This window comes from Megalopta genalis, chromosome 5 (genome assembly GCF_051020955.1).
Source record: "Megalopta genalis isolate 19385.01 chromosome 5, iyMegGena1_principal, whole genome shotgun sequence".
Lineage (NCBI taxonomy): Eukaryota > Metazoa > Arthropoda > Insecta > Hymenoptera > Halictidae > Megalopta > Megalopta genalis.
The window spans coordinates 21,454,478-21,478,808 of record NC_135017.1 but is presented as its reverse complement, the minus strand read 5'-3'; the positions used below and the strand labels follow the sequence as shown (position 1 = coordinate 21,478,808).

The following is a 24,331-nucleotide window of genomic DNA, read 5'->3' as shown; positions in this document are numbered from 1 at the left end:
GCTGTCTTCATGGTTGCTTATTTGTACCTTTGGTGTTTACTAATGAGTTATGTTACTGGTATATAGTAATTAATAATAATAATAATAGCAATACATTTTACATGAAATTAAGTTGAAGCTTACCACCGTATACAATAAATAACAATAATAATAATAATAACATTATATGAATCGAAATTGAATATCTAAAAATTGTAGAATATCCTCCATACGTAATAAATAATAATAAGAAGAAGAATATACTTTAAATAAACCTGAATTGAACATATAAAAATTGAAGCACATTATCCTCATACATAATAAATAATAATAGTAATATAATTCACATAAACTTAAATTGAATATATAGTAATTAAAGCACAGCATATATCCTCATACAAAGTAAATAATAATAATAATAGTACACTTTACATAAATTGAATAATAATACACTTCACATAAACCTAAATTGAATATATAAAAATCGAAGCACATCATCCTCATACATAATAAATGATAACAATAGTACACTTGACATAAATTTAGATTGAACATATTGATAATAATAATATAATAAGAATATATTAATAATAGTACACCATCACCATCAACTTTAATTGATTATATAGAAATTAAAGCACACCGTCCTCGCGCATAATAAATAATAATAACAATAACACACTTTACATAACCTCGAATTTAATATATAAGAATTGAAGCACAATTGTGCACCGGTGGTGCACTTCGTTGAAAATAGTATTTTCCTGTACCAACGGAACGTGCAGCGGTTTCGATTGTAGAGTAGAAGGTCCGGTCAAAGCCACTTGTCGAGAGTCTGAATGGCAGCCGATCCGCGTAACGGAATCGCCCGGCAACGTGTCACGGGCGTCGAATTCAGACGCGGCGTATTAATATCGGGCCATTAGAGCGGGCCGGCAATAATAATTATTCGGAAATGCCGGGAGTCGCGGGTGACCGTTGGAGCGGCCAAGTAATTCGCGAGTAACGTTTAATTCCGCTTCAATGCAAACCACTTACAAACTACTGGCGAGTGGCTCGTTAAATGTTCCCGAACACACACCGGCTCTGATAGATACGCTGCCGCTTGCTGCTCGATAGTCGGACACATGTGAATTTAACACGGCATCTGTATATGCAAATCTCTCCTGGCGTACATAATCTATTGTGTACGCGATGTTACCAAATGTTGTAATAACTCGATGGTAAGCCCGTATGCTTGTCGAGTTCGGTGCTGCGAACTCGTGGGGTCTTATTTCAACGCGCGCTTGCCGATTCGCAGTTAATGCAAACAAATACAGTCTGCTTAGCACGCGAGAAGCAAGAACAATTGCGCAAACGAATTAAGATTAACGGCGAATCGATGACGATGTGTTCGCAGGATTCATTAGAGACTTAATGTTTAGTCTGCGGTTGAAAATTTAATACTTCCTTGTAGCGCGAAGTGTGATCATTTTTTGTATATTTATGCTCCAAATGCACTCATTTGTGGGTTTCGCGATGCAGTTTTTAAGATCTCTCATTGGTCACTGTATTTCGTTAATAACTCGTGAACGAAGCCGCGGATTGCATTTTCGCTAAGGAAAAAGTTGCTGTATTTTATGCATGGAATATATAGGTCGTGTACACTAAAGTCAATGTATTAGAGAGGAGAAAATCTCAACGTAAGTTAATACTAATGATTTTGTATGCAATTATAACTATATGAAGGAAATAGGACAATGGAAGACCCCTTGCTGATTTTTTGTATATTTATGCTCCAAATATACTCATTTGTGGGTTTCACGATGCAGTTTTTAAGATCTCTCATTGGTCACTGTATTTCGTTAATAACTCATGAACGAAGCCGCGGATTGCATTTTCGTTAAGGAAAAAGTTGCTGTATTTTATGCATGGAATATATAGGTCGTGTACACTAAAGTCAATATATTAGAGAGGAGAAAATCTCAACGTAAGTTAATACTAATGATTTTGTATGCAACTATAACTATATGAAGGAAATAGGACAATGGAAGACCCCTTGCTGATTTTTTGTATATTTATGCTCCAAATGCACTCATTTGTGGGTTTCACGATGCAGTTTTTTAAGCTCAGAAATATGGGAAATAGATATTAAATTTGTGTCGTTAGGTTCCATTACGTTTCCAGCGTAAATCGTACGACTTTTGCTTTCGTTGTTCTGAAAGACGATAATGAATACGATTGAAACGAGCGCGTTTGAATAAATAAATTTTCTGTAATAAAGTCATGCTTACGTAAAATATTCTGAAGACGAGGGAGAATCGCTGCTCTTCGTTTCACCGACGAGAAAATAAGCAACAATTACGCACGAAACTTTCAGCGCACAATGACACCGAGCGCTTCTCCGAATGTTAATTCATTAAATCCGCGGACGCAATTAATGAAGTTTTTTCTGCGAACTGTTAGTCTTGATTGTCAAGTTCTCCAGCACGGATACAGAATCCTGATGCAGTAGTTTCGACTGTGTTGCGCGAGGTCGGCGGTTAAAGGAACTTTCGGCTTCGCCGTAAATTGCGAATTCCTGGGTTACGTTCTCGTGACTGATCGCGTACAGCTACGGATTCTAGCAATTATGGCTTCCGAGCAACGAGTATGTTCGACACACGATTTACCGGAATGATAGTGACGTTTTGTCACGGATTTTTTAATCATTGGATACAACGTACCGACGATTTGTTTAATAAAATTGTACTGTTTTTCTGAAATTCGCAGAAAATAATTCTTTATTTTCACTGTGAAATTTCAATACTTCGTTCCCTATAACAAGAGAGAGTCTTTCTTACTCTGGAATTAAACTCGAAATTTAAATCTCAAAAATTTCGAAGCACGATTTCCTGAAACAAATATACTTAGTAATTAAATACATCTTTAATCCTCTCGATATAAAATATTATGGTACTGTAAATATAGTATTTATTTATGTTTATGTTACTATTGTATTTATTATATTTATGTTAGCATAAAATAGTGTGTTATTTTTATGTTAGCATAAATATTGTATTTATTATATCTATGTTAGCATAAAATATTGTATTTATTATATTTATGTTACCATAAATATTGTATTTATTATATTTATGTTACCATAAATATTGTATTTATTATATTTATATAACCATAAATATTGTGTTTATTATATTCATGTTAGCATAAATATTGTATTTATTATATCTATGTTACCATAAATATTATATTTATTATATCTATGTTACCATAAATATTGTATTTATTATATCTATGTTACCATAAATATTGTATTTATTATATCTATGTTACCATAAATATTGTATTTATTATATTTGTTACTATAAATATTGTATTTATTATATCTATGTTACCATAAATATTGTATTTATTATATTTGTTACTATAAATATTGTATTTATTATATTTATGTTACCATAAATATTATATTTATGGCAAGAGAATGACAGGGAGACATGTGGAAAACGTGTAAGCAAGTCACGACGTCGTAAAGCGAGCTTTATTTTCGAGATTTCTTCGGAGACAGTTTTATCAGCCGGCATTGGTCGCAAGCGCACGATCGCAATCCCGAAGTGGCCGAGCTTTCTCTTCGCCCCTTAGCGCGATTATGAAAATGGTAATCCGCATGAATATTCGCCGAGTAAATCACTCGATAAAACGATTTACATTCGCGTAACAGTAAAGCGCGGGCAACGGGGTAAATAATTGTCACGCCGCCGTTGGAATTACGACGGCAGATTTCCGGACGTTATCAGCCTCTGATCTGGCCGCGAAGTATCGTTTTCACGATTCCATATCTATCCGCTACTTACTACCCTCTTATCGCCGCGCGGTCCGACTGGATGAGCGAACTGTTCCGTCGAAATTCGCGCGTGCCTGCGGTTCGCGGATCGGCCGAATATACGGGCGGCCGGCGAGAGATTGATGAAAATCTGACACGAATTTAAAAATCGTCGGTTTATTTTCGCAGAAAGTTATCAATTATCCCGCGGCCGATCTACCTTGGGCCGCGAACACGCGAGTCCAGGCGGCGAGCCGTGTACAGAAAAAGCTGCATTAAGATGCGCCCGGGCCTCGTATTAATCTTAGTCAGCGATAATTGTGCATCCAGATACGGATCTTCCGCCGCAATATCGATTTCAATATCGCGACACGCGAACGTCCTTTCGTCCTTTTATGCTCGCGCTTCAAACCCTCGCGATCGAGTCGCTTCGAAATTCTCGTGTTTGATCGCGGCGCGCGAAACATTCTTTTGTTCCAGTGAGACTCGTATTTTCGACGGATCGTATATTTAATTAACGGGAATTCCGTCGGAGTCGATTCCGCGAAATTTCATCATTCCAGATTTGCGGAAGCATCGACCATTGTGTCGGACAAATGAAAAATTAATCCGGCTGCAGGATTACGTGAGATTTTACGTGCCGAAATTTACTATGTCGAACAATAAAATAATCTTCTGATTATTTTAGATCATTTTTTAGGATAAAGAAATTCATTAGCAACGTAACGTTTGTAATTCTAAATTTTAGTATGCATGTGTTTGGAAATATTATGGCTTGTTTTCGGAAATATTTTTAATCATTGAATTGATAATTATTTTTATTAATAACCTTTATAATTATTAGCATTTATTTTAACCATGCAATATTGGAAATGAACTATGAGTGTCCGTCCATCTATTCGCAGAAATAGTATTGTACAATAATAATAATAATATAATATAATATAATATAATACTAATAATATAATATAATATAATATAATATAATAATAGTAATAATTAGTATATGCATCGAACGTGTTTCATGAAACGAAAAATGAGATAACGATAACATCAATTAAAAATGAAATAAAAGATCTATACCAACGTTCGCATACTTTGAAAAACGTTCGCATATTCGCAGTTAATCTATTAACGCGAGCATAAGCATCAGAATACAATAGAGCGTGTTCGTGATTTCACTTTCCACCGAATTAATATTCATTATATGTATACCGTCACCGAAATTGAATCCGTGCGAGCTATAACAAGCGTACAATTATATCTCCCCGCGTAAATTCCGACGTGACAAATTCAACGTCTATTTATTATCAATATTAATGATACTTGGCCACATTGTGTGTTTATTTTTCCGTCGATCGCCGCCATTACCAATTAACGCGGATATCTTGATTTCGAGTCGCGTTTACCTTTCCGATTAATCGTCGGCGATTAACGGAAATGTACGTGCCGGTGCGTGGCAGATTGAAATGAAGAATAGCTAGCTTCGACAGCGAGATATGGACCAACTTGGTAAAGGATGAGAGCTTCGCAGGAATATAACGACGAGTCAAATCGTCATTTGTTTCTCTCCATCGTGCCAGAAACGGGAGGAAACAGTAACTGGGCTGACGTCCCAATTCCCGTGCCCAATTTCTGCTTTGCCGAAGCTTTCATCGAATAAAATTGTTAGAATTATTAGAATTATTAGAATTAAAGCGTCAAAACTATATTTCGATTTTTCAGACATTTCTGTCGTTAACGTTTTTATATTTATATATAATATATTTGTACACAGAACATTTCTTGTTCAATCTTTTATTGCATTTCTAAGAAATATTTGTCTTCAAAATGCTTCTCCAAACTAATTTATTTCAAGTACAAATGTTTGAAAAAAGTATTTTTGAGAATATAAAAGTGTCATTTTGAGAATCGCTAGTGCAAGAAATCACTAATAAATCCGCTATTAATTACAAGCAAAATCAACAGGAAATATAATGTATATATTAGGAAAAATATATAATAATATATACAATATATGAGAATATAAAATGTATATAATGCATATAAAACCATATTCTGTGAATATTATTCTATGAACGTAGTAATAGTAATATAAATAGTAATAATAGTAATAATAATAGTAATATAATAGTAATAATAGTAATAATAATAGTAATATAATAGTAATAATAATAGTAATATAATAGTAATAATAATAGTAATAATAATAGTAATATAATAGTAATATAATAGTAATAATAATAGTAATATAATAGTAATAATAATAGTAATATAATAGTAATATAATAGTAATAATAATAGTAATATATAGTAATAATAATAGTAATATAAATAAATAGTAACTTATTCCACCGTCAAACATTATTTACATGATAATACACGCAAGCGACGTAGAGACATAACGATGCTGCAAATGAAAGGGGCACAAAAGTAACGAACTACCCGCGCATACATTTTTTCGAACCTGTAGCACCTCGATCATTCTACGCGGTAGTACGGGAAAGGTGGTCTATCTAGGTGCTTAGTCACGAAGTAGGTATTGATTTTCGCGGAAATTCGTCAACCGCGGGAACATTAATGGAACAACGTCCTAGGAATTTCGATTAGATTCTCACTTGAAAGACTTTGCGCCGCGCACTTCGGAAACACATTCTACGCCTTTGTAGCAAAATATCTTCTACGAGAGGTAATTTGGTAAACGTTGCGCCCGAAAACATTTCCAACCGGATCGGCAAGCATGCAAATTGAAGCACCGTTCTACGAAAGTTTCATTGTTTATATTAATTTGCTCGGCGATGAGCTCGGCGCATCTCGGAGTAGATGATGAAACTCGAGATGCTGTAGATCAGAATAGAATTACAGCGTCGATCAATTCAGTCCAAAGGCGGTAAAATTGAACGCACGGTGCAACTGAGGAGAATTCAGGCTGATCGAATAAAGTCTGAAATAAGTACAAATAAAAAATAGAAGATGATGATCGAGTTGGACAAAAATACCAGAAATGCGATGCAATATTTTTTGCGATTCATACGTCTATATTGTGTTAATTGGAAAATGGACTTAAATTGAATCGACCAAATAATGACTGATCTTTCTAGGATCAAAATACAAATTTTCCAAGCCGATTGTGAGAAACTAAAGTTGAATAAAAATAGATTGTTTCTTTCAATAGCCATTATTAAATTATGAAGTTCTCAAGGCTTCGCAATTTTAATAAAAACGCTACGATGGAGCAACTCTGCTTCGATGAACCAAAGATAGAGCAAACCTAGCTAATTTAAGCATTTAAGCCTAGATATTGAGCTATCTGTCCCCGCAGGAACAGGAAGCCGAGCCCAGAGGTGTCCAAACTAAAGAATCCTCATCCCAAATCTCGTAATTTAGATTCTTAAAATTAGTTCTCCGAGACGAGTCTCGCTAGAGTTCGGCGTCGGGAGTCTTCGGGCTTGGATTCCTAGATCCCAAGACCTCTGTTCGAGTTCTCGGAGGTTCATCAGGGTTGAATCTCCGAGTCCAAACGTCTCTAAGCTCGGTCCCAGAGGTCCACGAGCTTCGATCCCAGCGGCCTTCTGTCTCCGAGTTGGTAATTCGAGTTGGAAGGTGCCCGAAGACAGCAAACTTCCGACTCTCTTAGCGACGCCTCGCATCCCCTAGCTCCTGCGTAGATCGAAATCGGCTCTTTTAGCTTCTGAATGGCCTAATTCGTGGCCATCGATCTTGGTATGCAGCAGGTTCAACTTCCCGGTAGTCCTCCGGTTGCGCGATCTTGGAACTTTCGACCTGGGTAAACTCCGATCTCAGCCTCTTTGGCACAGTTTAGTTTGGACCGAGTCTGTCGAATACCGAATACGTCTACCTGGATTGGTAGAATAGCTCCCTAAAAGTGAATCAGCATCGCTTAGAAAGCCCTGTTAGGCGAGGATGCTTCTTGCTTGAAGCCGTCGCCGAATCGTAATCGAGAAACTTGTTCCCGTGCACGACGAACATGCTGTAAAAGTTTGTTATTTCATCGGGAGTGACGAACGTGGACGAACATGCTTGCTTTGTTCATCTTGTAACAGCTCGTACGGTATCCGAAAGCTTTCAGAAGTGCCCGATTCTTAGCTCTCGGCAAAAGGACGACGGAGTGGAAGCTTCATCGGAAACTTCGTTGAAAATTTACCGGGGTCTTAAGATCCACGGGAAATGTAGCATAATTTGCAGATTTATTAATGAATTCTGCAGGGAAAATCCTGTTTGCATTATTCTCCTGTCGTTTTATTATTTATTGCTTAATCGCTACGTTGAACGGTATTAACGAGAGAAATTTTCGTTCGACGATTTGCGGACTTGTTAATTCGAATGAATTAATAATTAGGATTTGAAATTTTACTGTGTAAAATATCAATCTTTAGATGTGAAATAACTACGAATTTGTAATTTGTTGAAAAATTAAATTCGTCCAGGTGTGGAGAAAGGGGGTTGAAAATTACCATGCCTAATTTTCATGATTGTCTAAGAGAAGCGACAGAACGAGATATTTTTGCTGCATCGTTGCTAAAAATGAAACTAGATTTAATAATATCGTAAATCAGTGTCTTCGAAGACTTGTCGAAAAATTTGTTACAAAAAGAGGTTATATTCCAGTACCTGAATGCGTTACAATATTGAAGAACTATTAATTGTCATAACGATAGTAATGCTAATAGGACAGATGTTCTATTTCGAATTACGAAAATGGTAAATCGGTAAAAAATTGAAAAATAGAAACTGTATCGAAAGAATTACAACGTATACAGTCTTGACGTTACAACTTATTACAGCTTGAGAAAATATATTACATAGTCCAAGATTAATAATAATATAATAAAATATAAGTTATATATTATATAGTTATATATATATATATATATATATATATATATATATATATATATATCTATATATATTTATATTATATTAATTATATACTATAATATAGTAATATAATAAAAATGTGTGCAAGAGATCAATATCAGAGAGTATTCCGATTTCCTAAAAAATAATTCTTGGAAATAATGCTCATAGAAAGTCCTAAAAAAATAATCGACAAAAGAGAAATAGCAAGTACTCGAGAAATAACTAAGAAGTAAACGGTCCACGAGGAAAGGTTGGTTATCATCGAAGAATATAATTCTATGGGTAGCCCAGAAACTTTGAATGGGGCGCTTTTAAACTCTACTCGATCATTTTGCGCGAGTATAGAACTTCTGATCGATACGCTGACTTCGAAAATCGACGGGAACAGTTGTAAAACGGATGACACAGTAGGACGGTGCTCTGGAGTACACGTGCTCCTGTTACAGGTGAACTTAACTTCGTCCCGAAGTGCAGTATAAAATGTTTGCGAGCTACACGTTACGCGGTGCCATAAATCGATTGACCTCGACCTCGATTGCCGAAGGGTGCCGTGAAAGATGCTAGGAGCGAATATTTAGTAGTCAAAATTTTCGACGCGACGCACACCGTGGGGCAGCTGCCTCCGGACGTGCTGAAACGTATTTTCCGCCCGAACTCATACATTTTCGCCATACTTTCTGATCTCACAGAATGAGATGTTATACACGTAGTTATATACGGAACGCTCGACGACGTTCATTTTCTGAGAACTTTCATAAATAAATTAGCGCGGATACTGACGCGTGGGACGCTTCTTTGAAGTCTTCTAAAAACGTAATTATAATTTGTAATAATTTGTAACATAATAACTTGTACATAATTAATGTCGCGAAACCTGTTACCAACTAATGATCAACTAAATAACTGTGCGAGTTATCATTAATTAATTGTGCGAGCAGACTTCAGTATTAACAAGGATAAAAATCAGTGCAACTATTTCAGATGCAGCCAACAGCGGCTACATTTTTATTAATGTTAAAGGTGAGACTTTGATCCTTTTGACGGGGTGACCTCTGAACTCTGCCAAAGGTCTGAAATGAAGAATGAAGATGAAAAATGAAGGTGGAAAATATTAAATAACGTACAAGTTAAAATATATTAAAATACCACTGAAATTCAATTTTGTACAATTCAAATAAACTAAATAAAATTGCCATACGGTTAACATTTGAATAAAATTTGATATTTTAATCAAATACGCGTCTTACTGAATCAAAAATACATTCTGTCGTGAAACATACGACGCATTGTTGCAATATTGTTTCACTCAGTGCATACGACAAATAAAGAAAATAACAAAAGTAAGAAATAAATGGAAAGAATAAAAGGTACAAAAATAAGATGAAAACAAGAAACGAAAAATTATAAGATAATAAAATCGATATTTTCGTTGACTCAATGCTCTATTTATCCTATGTTAAAAAGATGTTTGCTGCACCCAGGAATATCTGTGTAACACGTTTCTCAACTTTCGTCAGCAAGCGTAATTAGAAAAATGATCCCAGCACGAATAACTCGTATTATTCATAAGCGTACTATACTCGCAATGTTATACACGAGGAACCATCTTCTGCAGGATATTCCTGGCGCAACGTGCACTTATGCTTTTTTCCGTGTCGCGTCGCAATATTGAAATTTTGTTCGAGTCGCTGCGCTGCCTGGGCTACGTCCAAGATGAGCAATAATTTATGTGAAGTTGCTCGCTGTGCAAGGGCGGCTCCCTTTCTACTTCAGGAGGAGAGACAGATGCGACTTTGACGTTTCCATCCTTAGGCTCGAATAAATCAATCACGCCGATAAATAACCTAGCCCGGTTCGAGTGATCTCTTCCGCGGGAGATCCAGTCGGCGGAGAAAGTTTTCTGGCGCCGAATTTTCTCTCCGTCGCATAGGAAAAAGTCTCGTCCGGCACACCGCCTTCGGATAAAAAACACGCGAGTCGGAATCGACCGCGCAGTCGACCATGAACACCGTCCGAAATATTATCTTTGTATATTTATCAATCGCTGATATTCTAAAAAACGAGTTTTCATTTTTCTTTAAACAATTTCGTCTTCGTTTCTTGGTCGAATAATCTAATTTGCATTTTTCGTTTGGAATTTCGTTTCTAATCTCGTCTCCTCGTTGGCATCTTCTATTATAATTTTAAAAAATTCGGGATCTGTCTATTGCAAATTATGTAGCTATGTGACATAACCTGAAAAAAGGGGAAAAATCGTTTGTAATTTCTACAAGCGATTTTCTGAATTAGAGCAAACAGAAAATAATGACAAATAAACAAGAGGAACGTTGGAAGGAATTAATTACATAAAAATTAATTATAAGTTATACAACAACGAATCGTATATACTGGTAAACGTTATATTTCAAAAATCGCATGATTGCGTCGATCAATTGGAGCTTTCGTGAATTATTAAGACAATAAGCACACGCTACTCGCTGCACTAATTAGCACCGGATCTGCACAACTCGAGCGGCATCGTTTCCGCCTCGATGTAGGAACTCTGAATGGCTGCAAGTGAAACCTGCGAACGGTAATCGAATCTAGTTCCTCGTGCGCCCGGCTCCAAGTCCCTGCTGGAATTTGCCAAATAATGTCCGCACGTGACGTCTGGAAAATCGAAAGGAGACCTTTCCGGTTTTGTTGGACGCATGCCTCATCTCCCCGATGAAAAGGGACGTATCTATTTTCCCTCCGGAAACGCGGGAGAAGGCTCCGCTCCGGGCTGCATGTCCGTGCACAGCAGTTCTCCTAAAAGAAACGTGCGAGCCATTCATGCAGGATGTCTTTGAGCGCGCGAGCAATGCGCGCGATCCGAATCGCGAATTCGATGGAAACGTATATCTCCGACGCTGACTTTTCCCTGGATGCCATCGAGATCGTCCTTGCACGGCCTCGTCAATGGACTGCGGATATTGTATGAATGCACAGGCGCGCGTTCATTTTCGTAGACAGTTTTTTCATATACAAACCGGCAGATCTGAGAATACTAAGTCGCGATTCTTCGGGCCTTGCGGCTCGTTTTTGACAGAAACTCGGAGCAGTCGGCGAAATAATGCTAAGAATAGTGCTAAGAATAATGTTAGAATAAAAAACGGTGACTCTTGAACTTTTTATTCCTAATTTTTTGCCTCGATTCGAAGGTAATTCGGAGGCCACGTGATACGATTCGAAGGAAATTCGGAGGCCACGTGATACGATTCGAAGGCAATTCGGAGGCCACGTGACACGATTCGAAGGCAATTCAGAGACTACGTGATACGATTCGAAGGAAATTCGGAGACCACGTGATACGATTCGAAGGCAATTCGGAGACCACGTGACACGATTCGAAGGCAATTCGGAGGCCACGTGATACGATTCGAAGGCAATTCGGAGGCCACGTGACACGATTCGAAGGCAATTCGGAGGCCAAGTGACACGATTCGACAGAGATCGGTTATATTTAACGTTTATACAATAACGATGATTTAACGTTTCTATTTCTAACTTTTTGCCACGATTCGAAGGCAATTCGGAGGAACATGACACGATTCGAAGGCAATTCGGAGGCCACACGACTCGATTCAAAGGCAATTCGGAGGCCACATGACACGATTCGACACCCAAACAAGCCATTTTGTATTCCTTTCTGTCGAATCTTAGCATCGACGTAGCATAGGAAAATTCACAGCAACTCGAATTATGTTGCGCGTCCAGCGAAAATCGTTTAGACTCATAATTGACATTATCCACGCATTTATGAACGCATATTCATTTCATAATACCAATAAACTCGCGAAAGCGTGAATGTTTAATTGTTTTTATGTCTTTCCAAGTAACGGCGACATCAAAAGAGAATATTCTAGCCATTGCAATGCAGAACTGGCCTCTTTAACATCTCCAAAAATATTCGACTCGTTCGGTGCAGCATTAAAAATGTTATGACGTACGAAAAGGCGCGCGCATACTTTTGTCCCCGGCTTTATGCGCAATGAAACAAAATCGAATAAATTCGTCCGCTAAATTCGTCTTTAGGATCGCAACGATCGCGAATTGAAGGATTTGGAACGCGTCGTTTCGGCCAGGCACGGGTGTTAACGAGCTGGAACGCTCCTCGATTCACCGCCCCCGCACAAAGGAACGCATTTTCCGTCGTAATCGCCGTCGTAACAACGGAAAGGAAGCGCCGCGTTTCGTTGTCGGCGATCCGAGGAATTTCGACGAGAAAAAAAAAATGAAAACAAAAAAAAATAAAAAGGAAAAAAAGATTCGGTACACCGAAAGCGGGCGACACGGCCCGGCTTTATTTTCGCAGCAGTCACTTCGCCAAATTGAAATGGAAATATGTGCCGGAGCATTCCCGCCACCATTGGTCGGCTGATCGTACAGCGCTATGGGCGAGTGGCGCGTGCACGTGTGAACGCAGCGCGGAAGACCGGTAGGAAGTGCAGTCGGAGGAGCAGTGAAACGTGGAGAAACGACCGGGCGACAGACAAATTGCATTAAATCTCCATTCGCGCCGGCCGGAAAATATCGGCGCGCTGGTAGGCGGTCGTTCGACGTAAATATTGATACGGACGCGGATGAATCGTGCATCGGCTGCATCTTTCATGCGATCGGCCCGACCCGGCCCGGCCTGGACGATCGCGTCGTCGCCGAGTGAAACGTAAGAAATGGAACGTAAGAGCGGAAAACGTTACGTTTGATTGTTCGATAAAAAATGAACGAGAATGTTTCTCACGGAGTCGTAACATTTTTTTTCTTTATGCAAATCGATGCATTTTTGTGCCGGACGCCTCGTATAAAGCGGCGCGCTGCGCGCCGTTCCGAGCAGAAAATAAAAAAATCTTGGAGGAGATGGGTGTTCGGGAACGCGCGAATTCACGACGTCTGAGGCCTCCCGGTGTCTTCTGGTGTTGCAGAACCGTCGCCCCGTGAAATAATTCAGTTACCCTCTGCGCCCGAGTTTCGAGACATCCGGTGTTTATTGCAGAACTTCAACGATTCGACTGAATTATGCACTCCGGATTGCACTCGCTGCGGAAACTTCGGCTCGCGGGTCTCATTTGTCGCGTTCGTTGCCGGGAGAATGAAGAAAACACGACTTTCTGACGTTTCGTGATGGATACCGCTGCGATTAGGCTGATTATTGAAGAATATCTTTCCCAGCTTCTAACTTTCGTCGATGAATTTTTAGACGGTCAATAGTTTCTTTGGAAAGAGTTTCGACGGACTCCAAATAATAGCAAAATTCTGTGAAATTTTATTTCATTTCACCGAATAGAAGTTCTTCTATTCATAAATTAATATGACATACATATAAACTAATATATAATATAAACAAATTTTTGCAATTGAAGATATACACCTCCCGATCATATTAAAATAATTTATGAATAAACAATACGTTAGAAGTAGACTGAAGATCTACGTGCACTCATGGCATCTGATTATTTCCAAAATGCAAGATCGAAAAATAGAAACATCAATAATACTTTATTGTCGTCATATTTTGCCTATACGTCTTATTCGGAATTTTATAAGCTAACTAATGAAATAAGAATTTTTATAAACATTTACAGTATTGCTAGTATTAACAAGCAATTTAAATTATGTTAAAAGTTTACCACATCGAACACAGTATAACAGTTGATTATTATTTTGAATATATGATTCACACTCGTTTATTATAAATTTGAAATAAATCATAACGTATTCGTGTCAGCGATTATAACAATGAACGAAAATCTGCATAACACAGTGACATCGAAATTATTTATTGATTTTTGATCAGGTGGACTAACCTGTGAACAATTATCTTTTTAAAAAAGCCTTTTGTTCTTGTAGTAAAAATTGTTCCAGTAACATCATGGGAACATTGATAAAGTACAATATGAAATCGTTGGTAAAAAACTTCTGTTACTGTTTCTGCATCTTAATTATAGTAAATTCTCCCTAATTGACGCTCAGCTTGAAGACAAAAATGAATAATTTTGAAGATATGACACGATTTTGAGATAAGATAGGCTCGTTTTTACAGTAATCGATTGTCAACAATTATAAAAACGAGGTGCAAATCGTCCATACATTTCCCAACTTGTCCATTTTTGTTTCCAAACTGAGCATCAATTACAGAGAATTCTCTGTACTATCTTGTCTATTACAGCAACTTCCTAATTCTAGTGGCCTGCAAATTCTGGTTCACCGTGTACAAGTAATGGCCGCTTAATAAACGCTGATTCAGGACCGCGTTGCGAATATTATGAAAGGATCTAGGTGTTCTTCCCACTAAGAAATGTTACCCAAGTGGCCTCGTCCAATTTTGATGAAACTTATGCATACATATATACACATATAATACAGAACTCGGGAAAATATGGGGCACGTATTTTTTTAGCAACCACTATTCATATTCCGAGGGTAAAAACAGCCCTCAAAGTTCGGAATGAGAAATATATTTGGTCTATACCCCGGGAAACATTAATTGCGGGGGGAAAAAACTTTAGATATACGTGCCACACGCGTTTTTAACAGCGAATATAATTGAATATTCGCTCATCTGGAAAATGTATTGAAGCGTCAGATTTTAGTTTATTCTAGTCAATGTTTGTGCACACGTTAGGCGAACGAAGTATTATATCCAGTTAATCGTATGCATTCCTACATCTTGTACATTGTTCTTTTAACAATTGTTTATAGTATTTAAATATAGTAACAGTTTAATGTTTAATAAATTTAGTATTTAATTTTTTATATAGTAACAGTTTATAGTATTTAAAAAAGTATTCGCTATCACTGAGATATTCCAAATAAGTTACAATTAAAATTGAAAGCACAATTCTCATTCTAGGATTCCGTGTTTATTCTTAAATATAATAGTTCTAAACAAGACAACTGATTTTAATCTGATAATTTGATTAGAGCACTCGTGATATCGCGAGATGTTATTTTGTAGTTTAGAGCTAAGGTTTATTCAGACAAATTCTTTGACAAATGATTTACGTAATTACTGCACCGACAGTGTTTTCTTTTTCAAGAAGCGATTATAAAGTGGAAATGACTTCGAGGATGTATGAATTATGAATCGTGAGAATTGCCAGCTGTTATCTGTCGGTTCGCTCGCTCCTTAATTGCGTTGGAGACGAAAGCGAGAAACATCGAGTGTGAGTAAAATAGCAGGAGAGGATCGATTAGTACCAAGAAACAGCTACTGAAAAACTCCTGTTCTCTCACCTTTCGTAAACTAATGCAACAATTCGTAATTTCTTCCGTTCGGTAACTTTGAAGTTCATCGTTATTTCTGTCAATAGTCAATGTAAAATCCGTGATTATTTAAACACAAAATTATTTGTTATTTGGAAGTTCGATTCAATGATATAAATAATTAATTATTAATTACGTAGATCTAAACGAACGAAATAAAATATTGAAATCGATTTCTTATTTATGAATGCGATTGCAATCGTTACCTATTCATTGTCATTTAATTGTCTATTATTTATAATTCAATCGACACAACGCCGCGGATAAATCATAATTATATAGCAATTATTAACAATACAGTTTGTTGCAGTTCGTTGCAATTTGTGATTAATGTAATTGAATCACATGGTATTTTGTAATTGTACCACTGCTGAATTACGAATTATATTGTAATTTAATTGAATGGCGATCCGGATTTACGAATTACAGTGTAATTTAAACACAACGTAATTGAATTACTTTGTAATGGAATTGAATGGTGTCTGAATTTACGAATTACAATGCAATTGAGTCGCGATGTAATTGAATTGAACGGCGATCTGAACGACGAATTAAAATATAATTGAATCACATTTGAATTACGAATTACAATGCAATTGAATCACAACGTAATTTAATTGAATGGTGTCCGAATTTACGAATGACAATGCAATTGAACCATAATGTAATTTAATTGAATGGTGTCCAAATTTACGAATTACAATGCAATTAATTAACAATATAGTTGAATTACTATGCAATTGAATCACAATGTAATCGGATTACAATGTAATTGAATTACAATATAACTAAATTACAATGTAATTGAATTACAATATAACTAAATTACAATGTAATTGAATTACAATATAACTAAATTATACAATGTAATTGAATTACAATATAACTAAATTACAATGTAATTGAATTACAATATAACTAAATTACAAAGTAATTGAATTACAATATAACTAAATTACAATGTAATTGAATTACAATATAATTAAATTACAATGTAATTGACATTGTAACTAAGCATATCGATATAATTGTCTACAATTGAAATTACTTTATAAATCCTCGAGCAATTCAATCGTAACACCACGCAACCCTGCGGCATAGTTGTAACAAGAGAACCGTGTTACGTTTCAGTGGAAGAAGGTGATGGCCCGTACCACGCGCTCACGACGAAAAATGGCGAACACGACTGATGCTCCCTCGCCTGCGAGCAGCCTTCTGTCGTCGACCACGACGACTCCGTTCACCAGCCCGACAACGACGCCCTACTCCACCGAGGGCTATACCTTCAATTACAGCGGCCTGCCTAGTCTAGGTGGCTACTCGTTGGAGGATCTGAATTACACGGAACTCTGGGTGGACGTCTGGAACAGCACCGAGGCCAGTAACGTGACCGAGAGGTTAAATACCACTGTATTATCGTCGGGAGGTGGCTACTGCGACGAATGGGAAGCAGCGCAGCACAAACTCTTCCAGGTGAGCGCGCCGGCAGACGTTTTTTCTGCGTACCGTAGAGACACACCAGCGTGAAAATAGGTGTTTAAGTGGTAGTTAGCAGCAGTACGCAGGGCGAGTCACAGACCATAATCGCGTTAAATCAGAAGCAACTTCTTGCAATTATTTTCGAAGCGAACGTCGTCGCCGTAACTCGGCTGAGTCTGCCAGGATTTTAGGATTCCTTTTCTGGAAACGTTGGTATTTGTTTGCCTTAAAAATTAGGTTGGCGTGAAAAATAGATTTACACATAATTCACGTGTACACTAATGTTCGATTATGGGAGTTTGCAAAATTTATTTCTCTAAAACTATATTCGAGCAAACTGAATGTTACTAGCACAACCAATTTAAAAAAAAATCGCGCTTATAAAATATTGTTTGTAACAATTAATATAGGCGTGAACGATTTTTATTATTATTTTAAAAATCTGTTTATTTATTGAAGTTGATCAGGCGCGTCATTTCTCTACGCTGTTCGAATTATTATTTAATGCAATTGTTACTGCCTGTCTTTCGAAGCAAAGAACGCGATATATATATCGATTGCCATAATAACTGTTGACCGCACTCCTGTAAGCCATACGTTATGGGTCTCGAGTAATTGGAGTGGAGTGAACAGCCATTACGACCATCAATGTACCTCGGATCTTTTATCTTTCGACGAGCGAGCTGTAACATGTCGCATCGTCTGTTCGGCGCGGCGTCTTTGTTGCGAAATGAAGGAAAACTTGATTCACCAAGAATTACTGAAAGTAATCAACACGAGTCCATGATTGAACCTACTACGACCAAAGATACATTCGGAATCCATTGGCCAATATTCTTGTGAACGTGTTGCAGATAGAAGAACATTTTATTAACTAACGTAGTTTTATAATATTCGAGCAATTATTTCAAAATTTATCAATATTCGGGAATAATATTATATTAATATTCAGAAATAATATTATATTAATATTCAGAAAAAATATTATATTAATATTCAGAGGTAATATTATATTAATATTCAGAAATAATATTATATTAATATACAGAAATAATATTATATTAATATTCAGAAATAATGTTATATTAATATTCAGAAATAATATTATATTAATATTCAGAAATAATATTATTTCGAAATTTAATCAATATTCAAGCAATTTCTAGTCATCATTACCAACATATTACAAAATCAGAAGTAAAATAAATATGTATATTTCGTTGTATTTTTTAATAGTTTTACTTGCATCGTTGTACGCGAAATGTGACTCACCCTGTATGCAAGTCCTTTAAGGATATACGTTTACAAGATCCACAAATTAGGTTTAGGATGTTAGATAGTGTTTTCAGGTACATAACAGGACACTAGTAGACATTATTTACAAGTGACATAAATATGCATTATGTAGGAATAGTTACTACAGAATAGTGTATTTATTAGAACTTGAAGTGTCGGGAATAGAAAGGATAGAACTCGTTGTATGTACGTACTATGTATACATAACGGGTAAAATGCGGCACATATCGGTAGATTTCAAGCTGCTATCGATAATTGGATCGGGTCTTCATCCAGGCTCGTGTATCCACTGAATCGACTATTATTTGAAAGCCATGTGCTACCTTCTATTCGAAACATCGTAATCTTCGAAACGATTTAAACGATCAGATTCCGCCGTGTTTTATGCAGAACTATTTGTTCGAATAAATTGAACGCCGTCGTAAATCTTGCGCGGTAACAAAATGATCGGCGCTTCGCGTGAATAATTCTAATTTTTGTTTACTTTCTGTATGCGATAATATTTGAAGTCAAAGTTCGTAATTAAAACAATTTCTCGAGTGCTATTAATGAGCGAGACGTCGAAATGGATACGTAAAGACAAGACTTTAGAAAAATGCTGCTTCTGTAAAAATCAAGCATGTCGACACTCGTGTTCCCTTCTCTCAGCAACCGTCGAACCAGAATCGAATTGAAAATGTGTGTGCCTCTACTGCTAAAAGTGACACGTGCTTTAGCCGAAGACCTTCTTGAAAATCGACTTGACGAAACCAAATTGCGTTCTGACAATGCCGTTCCTCGGTCGTTCACGAAACGGAACGGAACGGAATAAAATGAAAGGCACAATCTACCGGTGCCGGGATCAGTGTTCGCAGCAAAATAGGTTACGCAAGGCGTGGGGCATGCGACGCATACGCGAGAGTTCCGCACAGCGGCGTAGCACGTCTAAAGCCTCTGAATTATTGGAACTATTGGATTGGCCAATAAGTCACCGCGTTTATTCCCAATACAGCGTGTCCCAAAATTATAGTACTTCCGGGAAATGACGGATTCCTGAGGTAATTTGAAGCAACTTTTCCCTCAGCGAAAATGCAACCTGCGGCTTCGTTCACGAGTTATTAACGAAAAACACTGACCAATCGTAGAGCGAGTCTGACGCAGCGGCAGTGGTCGCGAGGGCGTGGCGTCAGCCGTACTTGACCTCCCATTGGTCCGTGTTTCTCGCTAATAACTCGTGAACGAAGCCTCTGATTGCATTTTCGCTAAGGAAAAAGTTGCTTCAAATGATCTCAAGAATCTCTTATTTCCCATAATACCATAACTTTGGGTCACCCTGCAGATTACAGTTTTCGCAATGTAACACAAGGACTCATTTGCCGATCCAATGTAACGTCCACCCGATGAACGCGCCGCTGTGCAGGAGTCTCGGCGCACGCCTGTCTCACTCCTCGCGTAACTTATTTTCCTGAGAACGCTGGTCAGGATTCTCACGAGGAAACCGTTTCGATTTGCCTTTTGGCAGGCGGCGAATCTGTTCTTCGCGGCGGCGTTCCTGGTGCCGCGCTCCTTCAAGGCCTCAGTTCTGGCTCTTCGCACGTTTCTGACGGCCGGCTTCATGCTGGCCGCCCTCTGGGCCGGGTTCACCATATGCGCGCTCGACGCGATGCTATGGTGCTTGGCCCTCGGCCTTCTGAACGGCATTCACTCCCTCATACTAGCCTGTCGATTTCTACCGCCTGCGCTCAGCCCCGAGCTAGTCGAGCTCTATCTGAAACTCTTTAAGCCGTACAAGGTTAGCAAGAAGCACTTCCAGGAGCTGGCCAAGGAGGCGAGGATACTCAAGCTGGACTCTGGTCAGACCTACGCGACGGAAGGCGTCACGCCGGCCGACGAACGACTATCGATACTGTTGCGTGGCAAGTGAGTATTAAAACCCGTGATCCGAGGCCCCGGAATCATAGCCGTCGAATCGATCCCGGTGAACACTCGGAGAAGGTATTGAACGCGTGCACCGCGTGGGAACAGCTCTCGCGGTCGCAGCGACTCAACGCGAGAGCTCTGTTCCGTTAATCCTCGGCTTCTCTTAGACAGCCTCTTTAGTTGGCCTGCTGTCAACCCTCTGCTTTGCGACATCCTGGCGGGCTCTCCTTGCGAGAGCCTCGAAGGGAGTATCGCTGGAACTCCTTTCGATTTTTGTTGGTCGAACTGAGAAACATCGCGATGAAGGAGCTCCCGCTGGTCAAAATATATCGCAGAGCAAACGGTTCGATGGTAATACGATTGCCTTGGAACAAGAATTACTGTCGACGTCGAACTATGTTTAAAAATTGGCGCCGAATGCTTTGGAAGTTTGTTATAAGACGAGAAAATAATTTCAATTCTCAGTTGAATAACTCGTGAACGAAGACGATGCGAATACTTTGATTTATTTTCCAAGGCAACTGTGCGTAGATGGTGAGTTGTGCAAATAGTGCAATATTGAGTTAGGTACTATGAAAATAGAGTAGAAGTTTACGGTCTTGTTTGAGCCAGGAGCTGTGTATTTTAGAAGAAATTAGTTTATTATTAAATTTATAAGAACGTGGATTGAGCGATGTGTGGTTCGTTCAAGCATTCGCTCGATTATTAAAAAGTCATATTTTGAGGATAGTAATGTTTCCTTGCTTTTTCCGACGAATAACAGAACGAATGATTCGTTCCAACGTGACAATTACACCCTGCAACGCAAGATCGATATCCCAAGAAACTGTCCTAATCGATAACCGCGCGAATTTCGTTCATCTCTCTTCTCCCAGGAATATCGTACTTCGTTTCTGTTAATCGCACATTTCTGTGAACATTTCCTTGTCAACTTCGAGTCTCGTTGTTTCTTATCAGAACTATCGTTTAACTTCGTTCTAACACAAAATCCAACATCTCCAAGATCTCATATCTCTTCGACTTTGCAACTCAGTAACTTTTCCATATCGGTCACTCCAAAAGATCACAATTTCATCGACGCACCGATGACCACTTTTTTGTCCTGAACCGTATCGATCCTGCATTGCCAGGAGCCGACTGTCGCGTCATAACGAAGCTACGACAGGAGTTCGCGGCGTCGCGATTTCATACCGTTCTTGGAACTTTTAAACGAAACTTGCACGGGTGATACCTATAAGAAAACGGTCGCCGTAGTTCGACTCCGTCCGAGCCGCGGCGGAAATGTCGCGCGAAAGTTTCGCGCGCGCTTCTCTCGTCGTCGCACGCCGGAAAGTTTTCGTTCGCCCGGTAACGTATCCGTTGCCCGGCTCGCAGGTTGAAGGTCACCTGCGACGGGACACACCTGCACTACATCAAAGCGTATCAGTTCGTCGACTCGCCGGAATGGGAAGCCATGCACGAGAACATCGACGACGTCTTCCAAGTGACGATTAGAGCCGAGGAGTCCAGCACGTACATCTGTTGGACAAGGCTGAAGTTGCTCAGGGTACTCAGGCACAGGCCGCTACTTAAGGTCGTCCTCAACACCCTCATCGGTAAGGACATTACGTCCAAGTTGTACGCCCTTAACGAGCAGCTCGCTGGTGTCGCCGCGGCCAGTGAGACAACCACGTCGAATCCTTACAGGGGCGTCGCGAGAAGTCTTAGCGTCGACGCTGTAAACACTGAAACTGCGGGAAGAGTACGCTCGACGACGTGGAAGGCACAGAGGAGGCACAGCAACCCGCGTAGCGACAGTAAGTCCTTCCTTCTAGAGTCCCCTTTTACGCTTCTGCTACGACAATAAACAATTACTGTTTCTTCGGGGCGCCGGTAAAACCTTCGGTCTGCTCTTTCCCGGCGCGAAAAGGTGTCTGATCCTTCTAGAAACGAAAGAGGCTGCTAATTCGAAAAAGCGAAGAGACACTTGTTCATTTGTTTGGTAAAGCTGTCGCTTCTGATTTATACAGGATATTAAAATTTTTATATTTCGTTAGCCGGTTAGCTGCGACGACGATTTTATCATCGTCAGCGCGACAGTCGACGCGGCGAGACAAAAAGTCCGAATTTCTGTGAGAAGTCGGCCGGGGGGCAACGGTTTCAATCCGCGAGCAGAAGCGACCGGTGAAAAAAATATATCGTTTTGCTAGCCTCGCTTTTCGATGGTTCCACGACGATCATAGGGCCCGGGGAGGGGGGAGCGAGGAGGTTGGTAGCGATTAAGCTTCGCCGGACTTGGGCAGACTCGATCGATCGGTATCGAATAGCAATTACGCGGGTCGCATGCCGGATACGCCGAACTGACGAGCGCTGAAATTGACTGTCCACAGGGAGTTCACCTTCCCGGTACTCGCACCAGTATTGGGCGCCCGTGGTGGCGAATCACTTCCCGCCGACTTCGCCGTTCACCCAGGGTCAGAACCTCGGGTACTCGTTACTGCCGCAGGGTGTTCAGTTTTCGCCACCGCCACGGGCACCCCTTCTGTCGCATCAGCCGTTGACACGGCAGCGTAGCGGCGGCACGAGCGGCGATTATACCCTGCTACCTCAGACACCGAAGCTCGAGAGGAAACGCTCGAAAAAGGGAACGAGGGAGGTGAGTGCGCTCCACTTCGCTGTATCTGTGACGCGGCGCGACACGCGCTGCTAGATTCTTTCGCGGTACGGGACAAAAATGGGGCACAAAAGCTGCAGTGGCCCTCGAAAGTAGACGTAATTCGGGATTCTTTTTTTTTAATTAATCGTCGCCGCCGAACTGACGCAGAGGTTGCCGCGGCGACCGTTCGAGCAAGAATCGGATCAAACGCGGCCAAAGGGTCTATACTGCTACGCGTCGTGTGACTCACGTGGATAGAGGCATTTTTTTAAACTGTTTATCGTCTATTTCTGTTAGAAACTTCCAGCGAAATCATTTCAAGTTGATATGATCATTTTACGATTGAGATATTTGTGCAGACGTTGATCGTTTTTATTTGTCTATTTTGGAATAAGAATGGGTCTGCTGTTTTAAATCCATTCTAGAATCTGTTTGAAATCTATTCTGGAATCTGTTTTACATTTATCCTGGAATCTGTTTTAAATCTGTTCTTAAATCTGTATTAAATCCATTCTATAATCTGTTTTAAATGTATCCAGAAAATCTATTTTAAATATATTCTGGAATCTGTTTTACATTTATTCTGAAATCTGTTTTAAATCTGTTCTTGAATCTGTATTAAATCCATTCTAAAATCTGTTTTAAATGTGTTCTTAAATCTGTATTAAATCCAGTCTAAAATCTGTTTTAAATGTATCCAGAAAATCTATTTTAAATCTATCTTGAAATCTGTTTCAAATCAGTCCTCAAATCTGCAATAAATCTATTTTGAAATCAGTTTTAAATCTATCCTAAAATCTGTTTTAAATGCATGCAGAAAATCTATTTTAAATCTCTCCTCAAATCTGCTATAAATCTATCCTCAAATCTGCTATATATCTATCCTAAAATCTGTTTCAAATCTATCCTAAGAATCTATTTTAAATCTATCCTAAAATCCGTTTTAAATCTATTCTGAAATCCTCAATCCTATAAATCTATCCTAAAATCTGTTTCAAATCCATCCTAAAAATCTATTTTAAATCTATCCTAAAATCCGTTTTAAATCTATCCAGAAATCCTTGTTCCAAGAA

At 38.9% G+C, this 24,331-nt stretch overlaps 1 protein-coding gene across 1 annotated transcript in view; it reads left to right on the top strand.

Moving 5' to 3' along the window:
• The window catches only part of LOC117219817 (popeye domain-containing protein 1), a 125,459-nt gene that overhangs the window by 82,573 nt on the left and 18,555 nt on the right, over positions 1–24,331 (top strand). The window contains exons 3-6 of the mRNA XM_033469277.2: positions 17,081–17,422; positions 20,226–20,623; positions 21,998–22,419; positions 22,993–23,258. Coding sequence (XP_033325168.1) covers positions 17,093–17,422; positions 20,226–20,623; positions 21,998–22,419; positions 22,993–23,258 — 1,416 coding nt within the window. The 5' untranslated portion in view covers positions 17,081–17,092. The remainder of the gene's footprint in view (positions 1–17,080; positions 17,423–20,225; positions 20,624–21,997; positions 22,420–22,992; positions 23,259–24,331) is intronic.